Here is a 15,129-nt window from a genome sequence, read left to right on the forward strand (position 1 = left end):
AAGCAGGGAGATTTCAGTTTTAAGCAGGAGTGTCCCCTAAAAGGAGCAGGAAGGACGTAGTGAATGGGAACGGCAGTGTAGTTGTTCAACGCCAGCCTGGTATAATTTTTTTTTTTTTTTTTAATATATTTTGGGATGGAGGGGCAGCCAGTTGGCTCAGTGGTTGGAGCGTAGTGCTCATAACACCAAGGTCGCTGGTTTGATTCCCACATGGGCCAGTGAGAAACAACGGCTTGAGCTTGGAGCTGAGCCACTGGTGGGTGGCCATCCAGTTGACTCCGTGATTGGAGCACAGTGCTCATAACATCAAGGTCACCAGTTTGATTCCCACATAGGCCGGTGAGCTGCACCGTCCTCAACTAGATTGAAAACAACAACTTGACATGGAGCAGATGGGTCCTGGAAAAACACACTTTTCCCCAATATTCCCCCATAAAAATAAATAAATAAATAAATAAATAAATATATATATATATATATATATATATATATATATATATATAATTTTTACTATGATTAGTTTGTGTACAAAACAATGTAATAATTAGACATTTATCCCTCACAAAGTGATAATCTCCCTCCCAAATCTACCACCCCTCTGACATGGTATATAGCTGTTACAGTTCCACTGACTCTATTCCTTATGCTGTACTCCACATCCTGTGACTATATATATATATATATATATATATATATATATATATATAAAATTATAGTTGACATTCATTATTATTCAGCTTCAGTTTCAGGTATACAGCACAGTGATCAGGCATCTACACCGTCCATGAAGTGGTCTCCCTAATAAGACAAGTGCCCATCTGACACCCTACATAATCTTTACAACGTAATAGATTATATTCCCCAAACTGTCTTTCTTATCCCCGTGGCAATCTTGTGGCTACTAATTTGTGCTTTCTAATCCCCTCACCTTCTCCCTCATTCCCACTGCCCTCTAGCAACCCTAAGTTTTTTCTCTATATCTCTGAGACTGTTTCTGATTAGTTTGTTCACTTATTCTATTCTTTAGATTCCACATATAAGTGAGATCAAAAGGTATCTGTCTTTCTCTGTCTGACTCATTTCATTTAGCATAATGTTCTCTAGGTCCATCCATATCGTTGCAAATGGTAAGATTTCATTCTTCTTTATGGCCGAGTAATACTCCATTGTATAAATGTCTAGTATGTGATTTCTTATTCTGCCTTTTGCCAAGGGAAACTATTTAACCTCTCTGTGCCTCAGTTTCTTCACCTATAAAAAGGGGATAACTGCCGATTTCATGGATCTGCTGTAAAGATCAAATGGGCAAATATGGAGGCGTGTGCCTGGAGCTTGCTGTCAGCTACTGTCGCTGTCCATTATCTGTCCTAGATTTCTCCACGACCCCTGTGGGAAAAACTGTGAGGTCTCCTTCCTTAGGATCACAGAGCACTTATTTCTTTAAAAAAATGTTTTCTATTCAAGTATCTGTTTCGTCAGCTGAGACTGTAATATTTATGGGAGGAGAATATTTTATAACTATATGGTCTGAAACAGAGCCCAGGCATGTGAAATGCTCAGCTTGGCCTTTCCTTGCGGCCAGTTACCCAGTGATTTCTACTGCCTGGCCTTGACCCAAGAAGGCTGAAATAAGACATAAAGAAAGTGCTTTTAAAAGTAGGTAAAAGGCCAAAGTTATTCCTTAAACTATTTGCCTGAATTACTGACTGTAATCCAAGCGCATCTGACCCATGTTATCTACAGACTTGGTTTGGCAAAGTTCTCAAAACAGAGGTCACAATTTTTCAAGGCTTCCCAGCCGTCACAGAAATGAGCTGACTAGAAAAAGTCAGCATCCGGTCTGTACCTCCTTATAAATCATTAAACTGATTTCCTGGGATTTTCACGTGCGTTTGGGCAGAAGGAGCCCGGATTCCCAGGGTCTGGGCCTCCATGGGTAGCTCACTAAAAGTCTCCGCATCTCCTGCTCTGAGACACCAGAACCCAGAACACTGCCTGGTTAACACGGCCCCCCAACTCAGGCAGTGACACGGGGTGCTGCGGAAACAGCCGCCTCCACCCAGCCCCTCCTAATGCCACTCTATAAGAAGAACTGCTATGTCAGTAAGAAAGGGGAAGATAATTATCATGTAATAGCAAACTCTTTTTGACTGTTGGTGTTTATAATTTCTAAGGAGTGTCAGTTCCCTACACACAAAGCCCCTTGTTCTGTTCTACACTTTGAACCCTTTGAGTTTGTACGTGTGAGAGAGGAACTGGGAATATCCACAGTCATGAAGGGAAAAGACTCTTCGCTCATGGGAAAGTGAAGAGGAAGGGAGGGCAGGGCAGGGCTGAGAGGCGGAGAGAGGGAACCAGGAGCCCCCCAGCTGACTTCTCCACTAATTTAGGAAAGTCTACTGGACTAGCAAAGCTCATCGTGGGGCGGATTTCTCCATCAGTACGTGGGGGCTGACACCAAGGTGACACGGAAAGAGCACCTGAGCTCTAAAAGATTATCTGCTGCCTCTGGGAAATTGGATTCGAGGGGAGCAAAGTAGAATGAGAGAGACTCCATCAGAAGCTAATGGGAAAGTGCATGATGACAGCTTGAGCTTGAGGTAAGATGGGGGGGTGCGGGGGAGACAGAAGGGGACAATCAACCAAGAACGTGAGATGGCTCCCATGCAAGGTGAAGACAAGAAATGGCTCCTAGGTTTGTGGCCTGGACAGATGAGTAGAAGGCAGTAAGAATTTATTCCAGTGGGGAAGGCTGGAGGAGAATGTACTGGGAGTAAGTGGGGAGCCGCCCAGGAAGAACGCGAAGCTCCAGAAGCTCGTTTCTGAGCCTGCGTGCACAGACCACCTCCAGGGTCCTACCCCTCACTCGGCATTCACAATGCTATATTCTTTCTCTTCAAGGGGACTCCAAAGTGCCTAAGTGTCAGGCCCCACAAAACCAGGCAGGAGATGATCCATAATGTGTGGCCAGTACACTGAAGATGTCTGTGACACATTCAAGGAGCCACGGTCAAATTCAATGTTAATGTATAAACCTGGAGCTCACGAGACAGAGCCGACGTCTGCATCAAGAAATCAGTGGGGTCAAGTCACAGAAATGAATAAACCCAGTGTGTCCGGTGTTGGTCACCGCATCTGGATCACCTGGGACTCCAGGTCTCATCCGAGACCAAAGGAATTAGAAGATCTAGGAAGTGAGACCCAGAAATCGGCTTCAACAAGTTTCCCGGGTAATTCTTATGCATAACAGTGTTTGAAAACCACAGATCTAGCTAGAAAGTGTAGAGAAAAGGAAGAGGACCCAGGACAGGCCCTGAGGAGGGGTCAGGGGAGAGCGAAGGAACAGGCAAGGGCAGGGGCAGAGCAGAAGTGAGCGGCGAAGCCGAGGAAAGCGGAGGAAGCCAGTGTCACAGAGCAGGGCGGCGAGCCCTGGGAGGCTGGATCTCAGCACGTCAGTGAGCACCTGCATGGAAGCAGGACCAGGCCAGCTGTTCTGGGCCATGTGCACGAAGACAAACCCCAGCGAGGAGAGATGGGTCCAAGAGGGCAGCACAAGAAGATCCTAAACTCACCCCCTCCCACGAACACACCAAATATACACCTACGTACAGAGCAACTCCCCCTGAAAAACAACTGAGAAACCCCAGCGAGAGGCACAGAGAGGGGCATCAGAGACCTTGCAGCCCTTGGGGATTGAGCGCAAGGGTGACTTGTGACTTTCCAGTTCCAAATCATTGCCTCCGAGTTGCCTTGGTATCCTTCCAATAAGCCCCCCATTGCCAGTGCTAACTTTACAGGGGTCTCTCTTCCTTAGAACCAGCAAGAGCTAAAGCACAAAGGGATGAATGAGCAAGAATACTGTAAATCGTGGAAAAAGAACAACAAAGCCTTTCAACGTCCTGAGGTGACCTGCCACCAACAATGCATTCCAACTCCCAGTGGCCAGTTTCAGCTGAAGGAATCCAAACCAAAGTGTTACTTCTGGTCCCCTTTTCCTTTAGAGTTCTCTCTCTCTCTCTTTCTCATTTCTGAGACTATCAGAAATACATCCTGCCCAGAGATGGCAAAACGGGGCTTGACGGGGTCGGGGTTCCAAGCCCAGCCCTTGCGGGTGTGCAGCAAAAGAGGTCACAGGAATCAGAGAGCAGGGAGTCACAGAAATCCAGGTGTACTCTGTGGACAGAAGATGCATTAGTGCCAACAAGAGTAAGAGCACACAACACACAAGATGAGAAGTGATCACACGAGGGTCCCACTGCTCTTAATATACAGACGTGCTGGAGTTGTGCCGCTTACAAGAGAGAAACTGTGCAAAAATGTGAAAGAGGAACGTGGCTGCAGACAAAAGGGAGTGCATCTGACTGGCAGATGTGGTGCTAATGTGGGGTTCGTCTCAGGTAACATGGGGCTCATGTCGGGGCTGCAGAGGAGGCAGCACGAACTGTCACTGCAGGTGTCAGCCTGGGTAGGCTCTGTCTCCTGCACACAAAGGAGGTGGCTCTCAAGGCGATGTCAGGGCAAAGGCCCCACATTGATTGACAACTGTGCAAAGTTCTGGGCCCACAAGGCTTGAGTTGTGTCTTTCTGCATCTCCTCTGATGCCCGGGGAACTTTGGCCAAAAGCTGCAGGGGCCTTCATGGAATCAGGGAAACATAAAAAAAGGCACAAAGAAGGAAAACGCACACCTGAGAGGGAAAGTGGGAAATGAGGTTGGAAAAAAGAAGAAAATAACCTTGTGCCACTGATCTCGAAGCTAAAATGCTCTGAAGTCTTCCGTCTGCCTCATGGTTTTTGTAAGTAACTGGGACAAAGCCTTGTTGCCCACCCTGTGATGTTAGTGAACACATTCATGATAACTCAGCCCCCAAATTACAGCCATTTATAACCCGCATGGAATATCTTTGAGGCTCAGAAGCGGGACTCTCAGAAGCCTAGAGTTAAGAAGATAGCCACGGGGCTTTGAAAATTTTCCCTAAATCATTTTATCAGAGAGAACGCCACCTTGGCCCTCAAAAATGGTGGGAATCTTATAATAACTCACTGAAAAAAAATGGCATGGGAGCAGCTGTGGGTTCAAGTCATGAACTAGCTCTAGACAGTAGGAAATGGCTGTGGCTGTCTTAATACCTACCTATTTCACAGGATTAAATGCTCTAATGCAAATCAAAGTGCCCAGGGCAGCGTGCGGCGTGTGGTGCATACTGCATAGGTATCATACGGTCCCCATCTCTTTCCTAAAGTACGTCATCATACCAAACATGTAAAATATTCCTAGGAACAAGTCAGAAAGCTTTACCACACACCTGGACACAGGACTGTCCTAGGGGAAGGCTGTCTTGTCCTTTGGGTCCCTCTTTACTTCCCCTTATCCCTTGTCTATTCTTCCATCTCCAGGAATCCAGGGCTCCCTAATGGAGGGGACCCGCTATTAGGAATTTAATGAGGACTTTCCAGTCTGAATAAGAAAGTGGTCCCAGACTTCCTTTTCTTATCTTCTTAAGGCTATCCAGGCTCTTTGGCAGGGGCCGGAGAGGGGGAGAGATACATATATAGTTTATTGTAAGTACTGCTGTTAATCAGCCAGATTTCTTGAATGTAAGACAACAAACTTCTCTTAAATTCTCTTCTGAAAGAGAATATATTCTCAAGAGAATATGTCCCTTGAGTGCAGTTTTTAATTGCACAGGTAGATGGTACCTACGAGAGCTGGACTGTCAAAGCCAGAAAGCCCAGGTGAGACATTTACTCCGGGTAGGGTGGAGTAGGAGAGGGGTAGGCTGAGGAAACAGCAGTGAAAGGGTATTTCGCGCTATACCCAAGAAACAAATCTAAATGGAGAGATGAAGGCTGATGTTTTTTAAATGCTTAAAGACCACATAAGGTGGTCTAGAGTTGAGTACTTTTCTTGCTACATACAATTCCTGCCTTCAGGCGTGGAGGCTGGGGCAAATCTTGGGGAACAGTAGCGGAAAAGGCTGCTGGGAACACTCGCCTGGAAATCCAAAGGACTGGGTCCTCCACACACGGAGAGACCATCGTCAACCCCGACAGGAGGACCCTATTAACACTTGTAGTCATTTATGTCACCTACTTATCACAGGCATTCTTGAGTATTGCCTTTTTTTTCAGTACTACATGCACATTGTTCTTAAAAATAAGTGATTTATGATTTTGGTGAGTTTAAATTTATCTCAAAATTTAAAAGTTTAAAAACATAGGAATCTATTGATGAAATCCTCCATCCTCCTATCCCCTTTCTAATCCCACTGTCCAAAGGCAATCAATCACTGTCTACAACTTGGGGCATAGCCTTCCAGACTTTTTTTTTTTTTTTAAATGAGATCATACTATACCTACTGGTCTGCATGTTACTTTCATTACTTAAATATATAATGGACATTCTCCGTATCAGCTCGTTTATAGCACCTTCCTCCTTTGTTCAAGTAGGCAAGTATTTCTGAGGGATAAAGTCCTAGAAATGGAACTGCTGTATCAGAAAGAACACAAATTCACAAATTTTTAAATGTTCTAAACATTGCCAAACTGCCTTTCGAAAAGGTTGTACCAATTTACACTCTCCACAGAAATATATGGTGACAATCTATTTTCCCACACCCTCACCAACACCGGATGTTATCAACCTAAGCAAAAATGGTTTCACGGTTGTTTTTAATCCACACTTATCTGATTACTAATGAGGGTCAGCATTTTTATATACACATGTGAATTACCTATTAATGGCCTACGCCCAAATTTCTATTGGATTATTGTTTTCCTATTGATTTCTCAGAGTTCACGTCTATTATATATATATCGTAACTATTTGCTTTATTACTTTGTCATCTGTCTTTTAATTTTGTTTATGACCTCTTTTTCCTATGAGAAGTATAATGTTTCACGAAGTTCTATCACTATTTTCCATTAAGGTTTCTGAATTTTATGGAACTTGGTGAGGTCTTTACTCCTCCAGTAGTGTTTTAAAACCATCTTATTTACATATGTATATGTACTTTAAGATATGTAGTTTTGGTTTTGACATTTAATCTTTATTCTACATGGAATTTACTTGTGTAAATGGTGTGAGGCACGGATCCCATTTTTTCTTATGGACAAACAACTGTCCCCAACAAACTTTCCCACAGTCAATTTTAATTTGCTCAATTCCTACCTTTACAATGGAACCATTTCTGGACCTCCTGTTCCTGGTCATAAAGGACATACTTCAATGTCTAGCTGAACAATACACTACACATGAATTGCCTATTAGTACAAATCTATTTTTCCAGGTAAACTTTATCAGTTTGTAAAAATTAAATGGTGTTAAAAGGCTGGCCTAAACTAATACATAAAGGTCTCATGACCTGTTAAGTCTTATTTAGTCTTATTAGAGCATCAACCATTGACCGGGAGGTAGCCTTCCTTCCAGTGATACATACACTACGCAGAAATTTCAGACTTCATGGAATTTTGTTCGAATTTACAAATCGCTCACCAAAAACTTTCCAACACGACAATTCTACAAAGAGACCTGAGTGGCATGCTTGTGCCTCAACCAATGCATGTTCTAAATCTTTCCCCGTCTTTTCCCCAATTTTTATGCTCCTGGCTCATACCTTTCAGAGCTGTAGATTCCCGTCTTAAATCCCAGTACAGAGGCCCAGCTCACAGCCAACAGGCCAAAGGAGGCTGTATTTTGATAGGTGCTCACACTGCTGGTCTCTCACACACTGCAGAGCGCAGAGGGAGAGCTGGGAGTCTTGGCATCTCATAATTTACCCCAAAGGGAAATACTGGGGTGTGGTGGAAAGAATATGAGACTGCAAGTCAGGAGACCTGAGATTTAGTCCCCTTTCTACTTCTAATTAGCTGCCTAGTTCCAATTAAGTTATTCAGCTTCTCATAGGCCTCAGCTGCCTCGTGTATAAAACGAGATTGTTAGAATATCATTATTAACCTTTCTGTCTACCACAGGTGACCCTTTAAGAACCTAAAGCAAGCTGTGGATTCTCTCCCTCAGAGTAATGCCCTTTTGCACAGGAGTATGAAATCATACATTTTCAGGGGGTTGACAGACTCCCTAAAACCTATCTCTGTATTCCCAAGGTCAAGTTCACTGAGACCTACCACAAGCTATTACAAATAGCAGAGAATACAACAGAAATGTATACAGAATCACAAAACCTTAAGCAAAGTTGAATCATTTGAAGAAGTAAAAGCATCTCCTCTGCAGAGACTGGGAGGAGGGTATGGTTATCAGGGAAAAATAAAGTGCCAATTAAGAGTTGCGCTTCCCTGAGGCCTGGCTAAGCCCTTTACATACATTCACAGAGAAGAGCACCCACTCCAAGGCCAAGCTGCCTAGTTCAGACCTTGGCGGCAGCATTTAGTAGTTGTCTGACTTAGGCTCAGTACCTCAGTTTCTTCATCTGTAAAATAAAGGCAGGGGCAGGAATAAAAACATCACCTAGCTCAAGGATTGTTACTAGACACAGGGTATGTAAACAGGGCCTGGTAACAAAGCCCTAAATAATTATTAGCTATGACAGAAATCTGGGACACACTCGCTGGGTGGTTAAAATTGTGAGCTGAAGAGATTAGGGGAGTCATAAAGATCTTGATGCCTTAGTTTCCCAGTTTAAATAAAATCTGCTTCATAAGTCTGTTGTGAGGTTAACGAGACTGCCACGCCAAACCTCTTTTCACAATGCCTAGCACATAATAAGTGCTCAAAAAATTTCAGCTATTGCTATCAATAATTATGGAAGACAAGGATAATCATGACCTTTTTAAAATTCTGAATAAAGCATAGATGAGACTCAGAGGTGAAGTGCCCTGCTGCTAGTACGTCAGCTAGCAAACAGCTGTGCCAAGATTTCGACTGTGATGAGTCTGAGACCAGAAGTTGTAACCACTACCATGTACAACCTCTTATTTGAATAAGGCTTAGAGACCATAAGAGCTGATGAACACCTACTAGATTACTACTAAGAGAAAGAAAAAACTTGGTGATAACCGTCCACAATTTGAGGTATTCTCCATGGAAGTCAACCATGACTTTGGCCAAAAGCTCTTCTTTGCCACTCTTAGAAATGAAAGACTGCAAAGGCTGGACCCTGCTCTGAACCAGTGCTAAGCCCTTCACAAGTGGTTGTTAAACCACAGCCCTGCCACCCAGAGGGAAAACAAGCCATTTCCCATAATAGCTTACCTAACCCAGTGAACCCTTCAAAATGAAAGTGGAGCTCCTCAAGCTCAGGAAAAGCATCATGAGCGCTCCAAAGTCACGGAGAACTGCTGTAGTACACTAGCGTTAGTCTTTAATGAACACACTTTTACTTGGGAAAGAATGAAGGTGTTTATTTCTAGTTTTTCAGATACCACGCTCCACGACGTCTTCGTATAAGAAAAATAAGAGGAAGTTCATACCACAGCCCAGCGTGGTGGAGAGTGAGCGGAGTGGCAGGCAAGAGAGACCTGGTGAGGAGCGGTGTCACCTAAGCAAGTTCCCCACTCTTACGACACCAACTTCCTCACCTCAGTGAGACAGTAACCTCGAAAATAAGAATGAAATAGATTGGCAGAAGAAACAGCACGATCCAGTGAAATACAAGTCAGTGCTAATCACTTTACTTCACACCTTCATGTATTTACTTCTGCATGTATTTTATTTTTGTATCTTTATTCAAAACAGCCCTATTAGTCAATTTTAAATCTACCATGCCTTCAGAGAAAGAAAGAAAGAGAGAGAGAGAAAGAGAGAAAGAGAGAAAGAAAAGAAAGGAAAGAAAAGAAAGAAAGAAAGAAAGAAAGAAAGAAAGAAAGAAAGAAAGAAAGAAAGAAAGAAAGAAAGAAAGAAAGAAAGAAAGAAAGAAAAAGGCCCCAAAAAGAAGCATCACTGGAAGTGATGGCAGAAGCAGCAGAAGCGATTAAGGAGCCCCAGCTAAGTTTGGTCAATGGCTGGAGGAGCCTGTTCTCACTAGTGGCAGCCACATCACCCCCTCTAGCCAACGGGGGGGAAAAAGGGAGTTCATACATTCCAAGCCTACACCCACCCCATTTCCCCAAGGGCGGTGAGAACTCTGCAGAGGGAGAATCTAGGCCTCTTTCTGCTCCCATCTGGCTGAATGACTCCCCTCCCCAGGCCTTAATTATCCTGTCACTAAAATGAAAGGTTTGAATGAGATCACAGGAAAGCCTCCTTTCTGCTCTAAATTTCTAATTCCCATATTCTTACATATTAATGCTTCTTGCAGAAATAGAAGCCCTTCCAAAATGGAGTCACTTATGCTAAGCCCCACGTCACCAGAGACAATACCTAACTTAATTACAGTTTCTGCCTCTCCCAGGAATGGATCTTAAATCAGGCAATCTGGAATTACTTGGTCAGTCCTGGTGAAGTAATCTGCTTGACAGACCCCTGCCTTCCCCTAAGGAAGGTTTCCTTCCACAGTGAATCATCATTTTGCTAGTATAACTTCCATGTCCCACTCCCTTCTGCCTATAAAAATCTTCCATTTTGTACTTCCTCGAAGCTCCTTTCTATCTGCTGGACAGGATGCTGGCCGATTCATGAATTATTGAATCAAGGCAGTAAAATCTTTAAAATGTACTGTCGGATTTTTTTTTTAACACTTTCAAGCAGGACATGTTGCTCTCAATATGCGACCATTCCTTCCAATAATCCGTGTATAATCTTAACATAAGTATGATGCATCAGAACTGAAAAACAGGTTGTTGCTTTCCTGTGGCACCAAACCTGGTACTCAGTCAACGTGGTTTTTCTCTAGGGCCTTTTCCCTCAATCCCACAATCCCACGAAAAACAAACCTGCCCACCCCTCCCAATCCCTAAACCCCATCTCCCCTTTCATGTATAACAGCATGCCCACCCAAACCGGGCCCGGTGGCAGGTGCCACAGCACTTTTACTAGCATCCAGGATTCCACCTCTGCCCCACCCTCTCCTCTTTTTCCCTGAGAACCCCTGAATCAATACGTTCCAGGCCCTCCCCTGGCAAACGACCATTTCTTCCTCCCCTGCCCACCTCGGCTTGAAAGGAGGCAGCTCCCCTGCTCCAATCCCAGGAGACCCAAACCTCTTCCCAGCCCGCAGGGAGCGGCATCTGGGCACCGGGAAGGGCCCCACGCCTCCGGAAAGGCAAGGGCAGCGGGCTCGCCCCACCCCGACCCCCGGCTGCGGTCCCCACCCCGGCGGCGCAGGGGAGACCTCCGCGGGAGGTCTGCTGTCACTTACGCGCGGCTCCTCCGGGCTGTCAGGCACAGGACCGCTGGCGGGCTGCGGAGTTTGCTGACTCAAAGGCGCGGCCGCGGCGGCGGCGAGCGCCCAGGAGCGCACACGAGCGCAGCCCCGCGCACCCCGCGCACGTAGCGGACCCGCGCCCGCGCTCACCGCCCGCCGCGAGGCCTCGGGCTTCCGCTGACCCGGCCGCCGCCACCACAGTGCCCAGCCCAGGTGCGGCCCCGCGTCGCCCGCTGCGCCCCGCCCTTCTGCCCGCCCGCGGAGTTTGAGGCCGACCCTGGGCCAGAGAGACTGGGGCGAGCGGTGCAGCCGCGGGGGGGCGCCGCTGTGCCGGAGGCCAGATGCCTCCTCCCGTCAATGAAATCGGGCTAGGGAGAAAAGACAGCAGCTTGCCTGAACGCTGAGGCTGAAGGTGGCAAAGTGGCACCCTTTGGAATCAACACATGAAAGCCACCTTGAGCTTGCAAACCCCGCCCCCTTAGTTATGGGGAGGATTGATTCATGGGGAGAGGTAGAGATGAACAGAGCATGCGATGAACAAGGGTTGACAGCTGTTAAGAGTGGAATCCAGGTGGTGGGCACATGGGTGCGTCCTATAAAATTCTTCTACCTTTTCTGTATGTTTGAAATCTTTCACAATAAAACTTTTTGGGAAAAAGAAATGAGATCTGTCAAGGGGCCTCAATCAGTAAACCATTTTTCAAATGGCACCTTGGGCTGTGCCTGTTTGCATGGAAAATAAATGACTATGTTACTGATTAATGTATTTACTATACTATACTTTTTTAATCATCATTTTAGAGTGTACTCTTTCTACTTATAAAAAATGGTTTGCTATGAAACAGTTGCCTGCCACAGCCTCATGCACCTCGTGTTTACCACATCTCTTAATTGCATCATTTTCTCTTGTGCTTGACTTAATCCCATGTTGTTCTGTACAGTAACAGGCTGTACAGGCTTGTGGCTTGGGAGTAGTAGGCTACACCACATAGCCTAGGTGTGTAGGAGGCTGGACCATCTAAATGTGTGTAAGTGCACTGTGATGTTTGCATTAATGATGAAATCGCCTGACTACACATCTATCAGAATGCCTTCATTAAGCAACATATGACTGCAATCACTGAAATTACTAACCGGTGACTACATAGCAGAATAATATTTCATTTTTCACGCAGCCTAATATTTCATTTTTCAAGCAAGAATTTTCCCCATAGATACAGCTGGCTGCTGACTAGCATTCGGGGCCATCCCAGGCCACCTGAAATGTCCGTCCTCCTCACCTAAATTGGCTTTGCCTAACAAGCCTTCCAAATCTACAATGTTATGTCTTAATTTCTTGAATCCTGAATTTGCATCACTGAATCTTGACTAAGGTATTTAATTTCCTAAAATTGCACCCGTAGTAGCACACAAGTGAATGTAAACATAATCGCTTTTGAAAGTCAAATTAAAGTGTATTTTTCAAATTCTTGTCCCTATGGTCTGCAAAGAAAAACTGACTGGAAAACAAAACGCAGGAAGTCTCTATGGTCCTAAAAGATTACGCAAAATTAAAATCTTTCTGAATGTATTATGGTCCAGAACATAACCATACAACTGTGGACAGAGCAGCAAAAACCTTTGGAGAGTCTGTTGGAAGTCATTTAAACATGTTAGAATTATGGCCCTAACAGAAAAGAAGAATCTGAAAAGAATTCAGAGTAGAATGAAGCAATAATGGGTTATTTTAATCCAGTCCATTCGTGTAGCAGCTGGGTGGTGTTTCTGGCTTAAGAATTGTAATGTGCAACCTGAATCCAGGGGACTGAGCTAAGTGACTGCCACCTTTTTTAGGTTGTGACTTTTTGTCACCAGTGGGCAGGTAAACTGAGACTCTCTGGTGCTTAAGAAATCCTAGCCTGCTAATAAAATCACCATAAAATTGCTTTCAAGAAGAAATTATTTTACCTGTCCAAATCCTGCCTCAACAGTGACTTCTACATTAACTAGGTTCAAACTCAAGCTTTACCACATCTCACTCTGTGATCCTGGGAAAAGAACAAACCTTCTGGGCCTCATTTTCCCATCTGAAAAATGGGGAAGATAATAATAGCACCAGCCTCATAGGGTTGTTGTGGGTGTTAAGTGAAGTAACTCAGGTAAAGCTCGGAGCTGTGTTGGGTACATAGTAAGTGCTCAATAAATTGTATTTATTATAACTGTTACAACTTGATCCTCTTCGCTAATCCCTTCCATCTCCAAGCTAAGTGCCCTTAGTTAGACATATTAAGGAAAGCCACCTCCGTCCCCTGCCTCTAACTCAAAAGTCAGTAAGAAGCACAGAGTCCTTCCTTCATCTCCTGGGAAAATAGCAAAATCCACTGACAGCAAAAACTGTCTAGAGTCAGTATTCAGAAATTAAAATTAACTGATACTACGTATATATAACATTACATTAAAAACTCTCTAAATGTACATAAATGGTCCTGTTTTCTTGAGGAAACACTATCATGGTAGATATTCATAATGTACAGGAAATGGTTTTTATTATTCATCAAACAACTAATAACGGGAAGTGAGCAAAAAGTATAAACAAATAACAAATAATTTGGATTTCGATTTCTGATCTTTACAATTATAATCTTTTTTCAATAGTATGAAGATATACAGATTAATGTGAATAAAAATAACCACTCTTGGCTATCAATCTAATGTGTTTTTTCAAAATACCTCTCTTATGCATCCCTCCCATAACAAGACGAGCAAAAAGTTTTGAGCCCAGTTACCTATTTGTTAGATAAAGGGGTATAGATTTCTCATCCATCTACCTACCTCTCTATCTTCCTTATTTCTGTTAGTAGACTACTAGTCTCTCAATTAACTCCAAACCTATTAACTTTGACACTTTGCCTTTGACCTACTCCCTTCCCCTGATCCACTCAGGTCTGAGTCCCAAACATTTTATGTAGTCAGATCTTGGTGTTATTATATCTTCTGCTTTCCATTCTCCTGCCCAAACTGACTCTCTCAGAGTCACAGTGGTTTGATTGAGTGGTTTTCAAGCATTTTTAGCAATGGGATCCTTTCTTCAAATGAACTCCATTTATAAGATAGAGAAAACAGTATTTGATTACTATACATTTATTTGAAGAATTTGATTTTGTAACAACGGTTTATCATAAAGAAATCTATGACCACCGGAAGCTGCTTTGTTGAACACCAACATTTGAAATCAGGGGTTTGTTAATGATTGTTGGAATGTCCTATCAGTGTCAACATCCAATTTATTTCTTAATTCCATTGCTCAATATTGAGAAAATTCTAAACTACTCATAGAAGTCTTTATAACATTTATAAACAGTTTAAGATTCTTTTTTAATCTAAGCCATTCAGAAGTTTGAAAGAAGAGTAGTTGAATTTTTTGTTTCAAAGATGAAATACTGGAAACTAGACTTTAGGTGGCAAGCACACAACAGGCTATACAGATGTCGTATTATAAAGTTGTACACCTGAAATTTATATAATGTTATTAACCAATGTTACCCCAATGAATTTAAAATAAATAAATAAATAAATAAATAAATAAATAAATAAATAAATAAATGAAGCACTAAGAATATCTAACACATTCTCATGCTTTATCGCCGATAGGAAATGCTGGTAAGAAGACCAATATTTACAGAAAGTGCTAACATGTCAATAATGGTCATGCAACATGTTATGTGTTCAGTTGTATTTGCACAACAGCCATAAGAAAAAAAACTGTGTTTCTCCTTTACTCTCACATTACTACCATACTTGCAACACTTCTTATACCAGATGTGTGGTGGGTTTTCCATGCGTCAAGCAATTCTGCAACACCAGCTGGATATCCTACAATTCAACTCAGTT

At 43.5% G+C, this 15,129-nt stretch overlaps 1 protein-coding gene across 3 annotated transcripts in view; it reads right to left on the minus strand.

Annotated features, from left to right (window-relative positions):
* Nucleotides 1-11,556, minus strand: part of SNX10 (sorting nexin 10) — a 66,500-nt gene extending 54,944 nt beyond the window's left edge. The window contains exon 1 of one of the 3 annotated variants that reach the window (XM_074340902.2): nucleotides 11,254-11,556. Coding sequence is in view for 1 of the 3 variants with exons in the window: in XM_074340896.2 (XP_074196997.2) it covers nucleotides 11,045-11,122 (78 nt within the window). In the remaining 2 variants the exon portion in view is untranslated. Of the gene's footprint in view, nucleotides 1-11,044; nucleotides 11,157-11,253 lie in introns of those variants that run through there. The other 2 variants (XM_074340900.2, XM_074340896.2) reach the window with 2 other exon arrangements.
* Nucleotides 11,557-15,129: the final 3,573 nt, after the last annotated feature.

Source organism: Rhinolophus sinicus, chromosome 4 (assembly GCF_057876585.1).
Source record: "Rhinolophus sinicus isolate RSI-liver-muscle chromosome 4, RSI-T2T, whole genome shotgun sequence".
Taxonomy (NCBI): domain Eukaryota; kingdom Metazoa; phylum Chordata; class Mammalia; order Chiroptera; family Rhinolophidae; genus Rhinolophus; species Rhinolophus sinicus.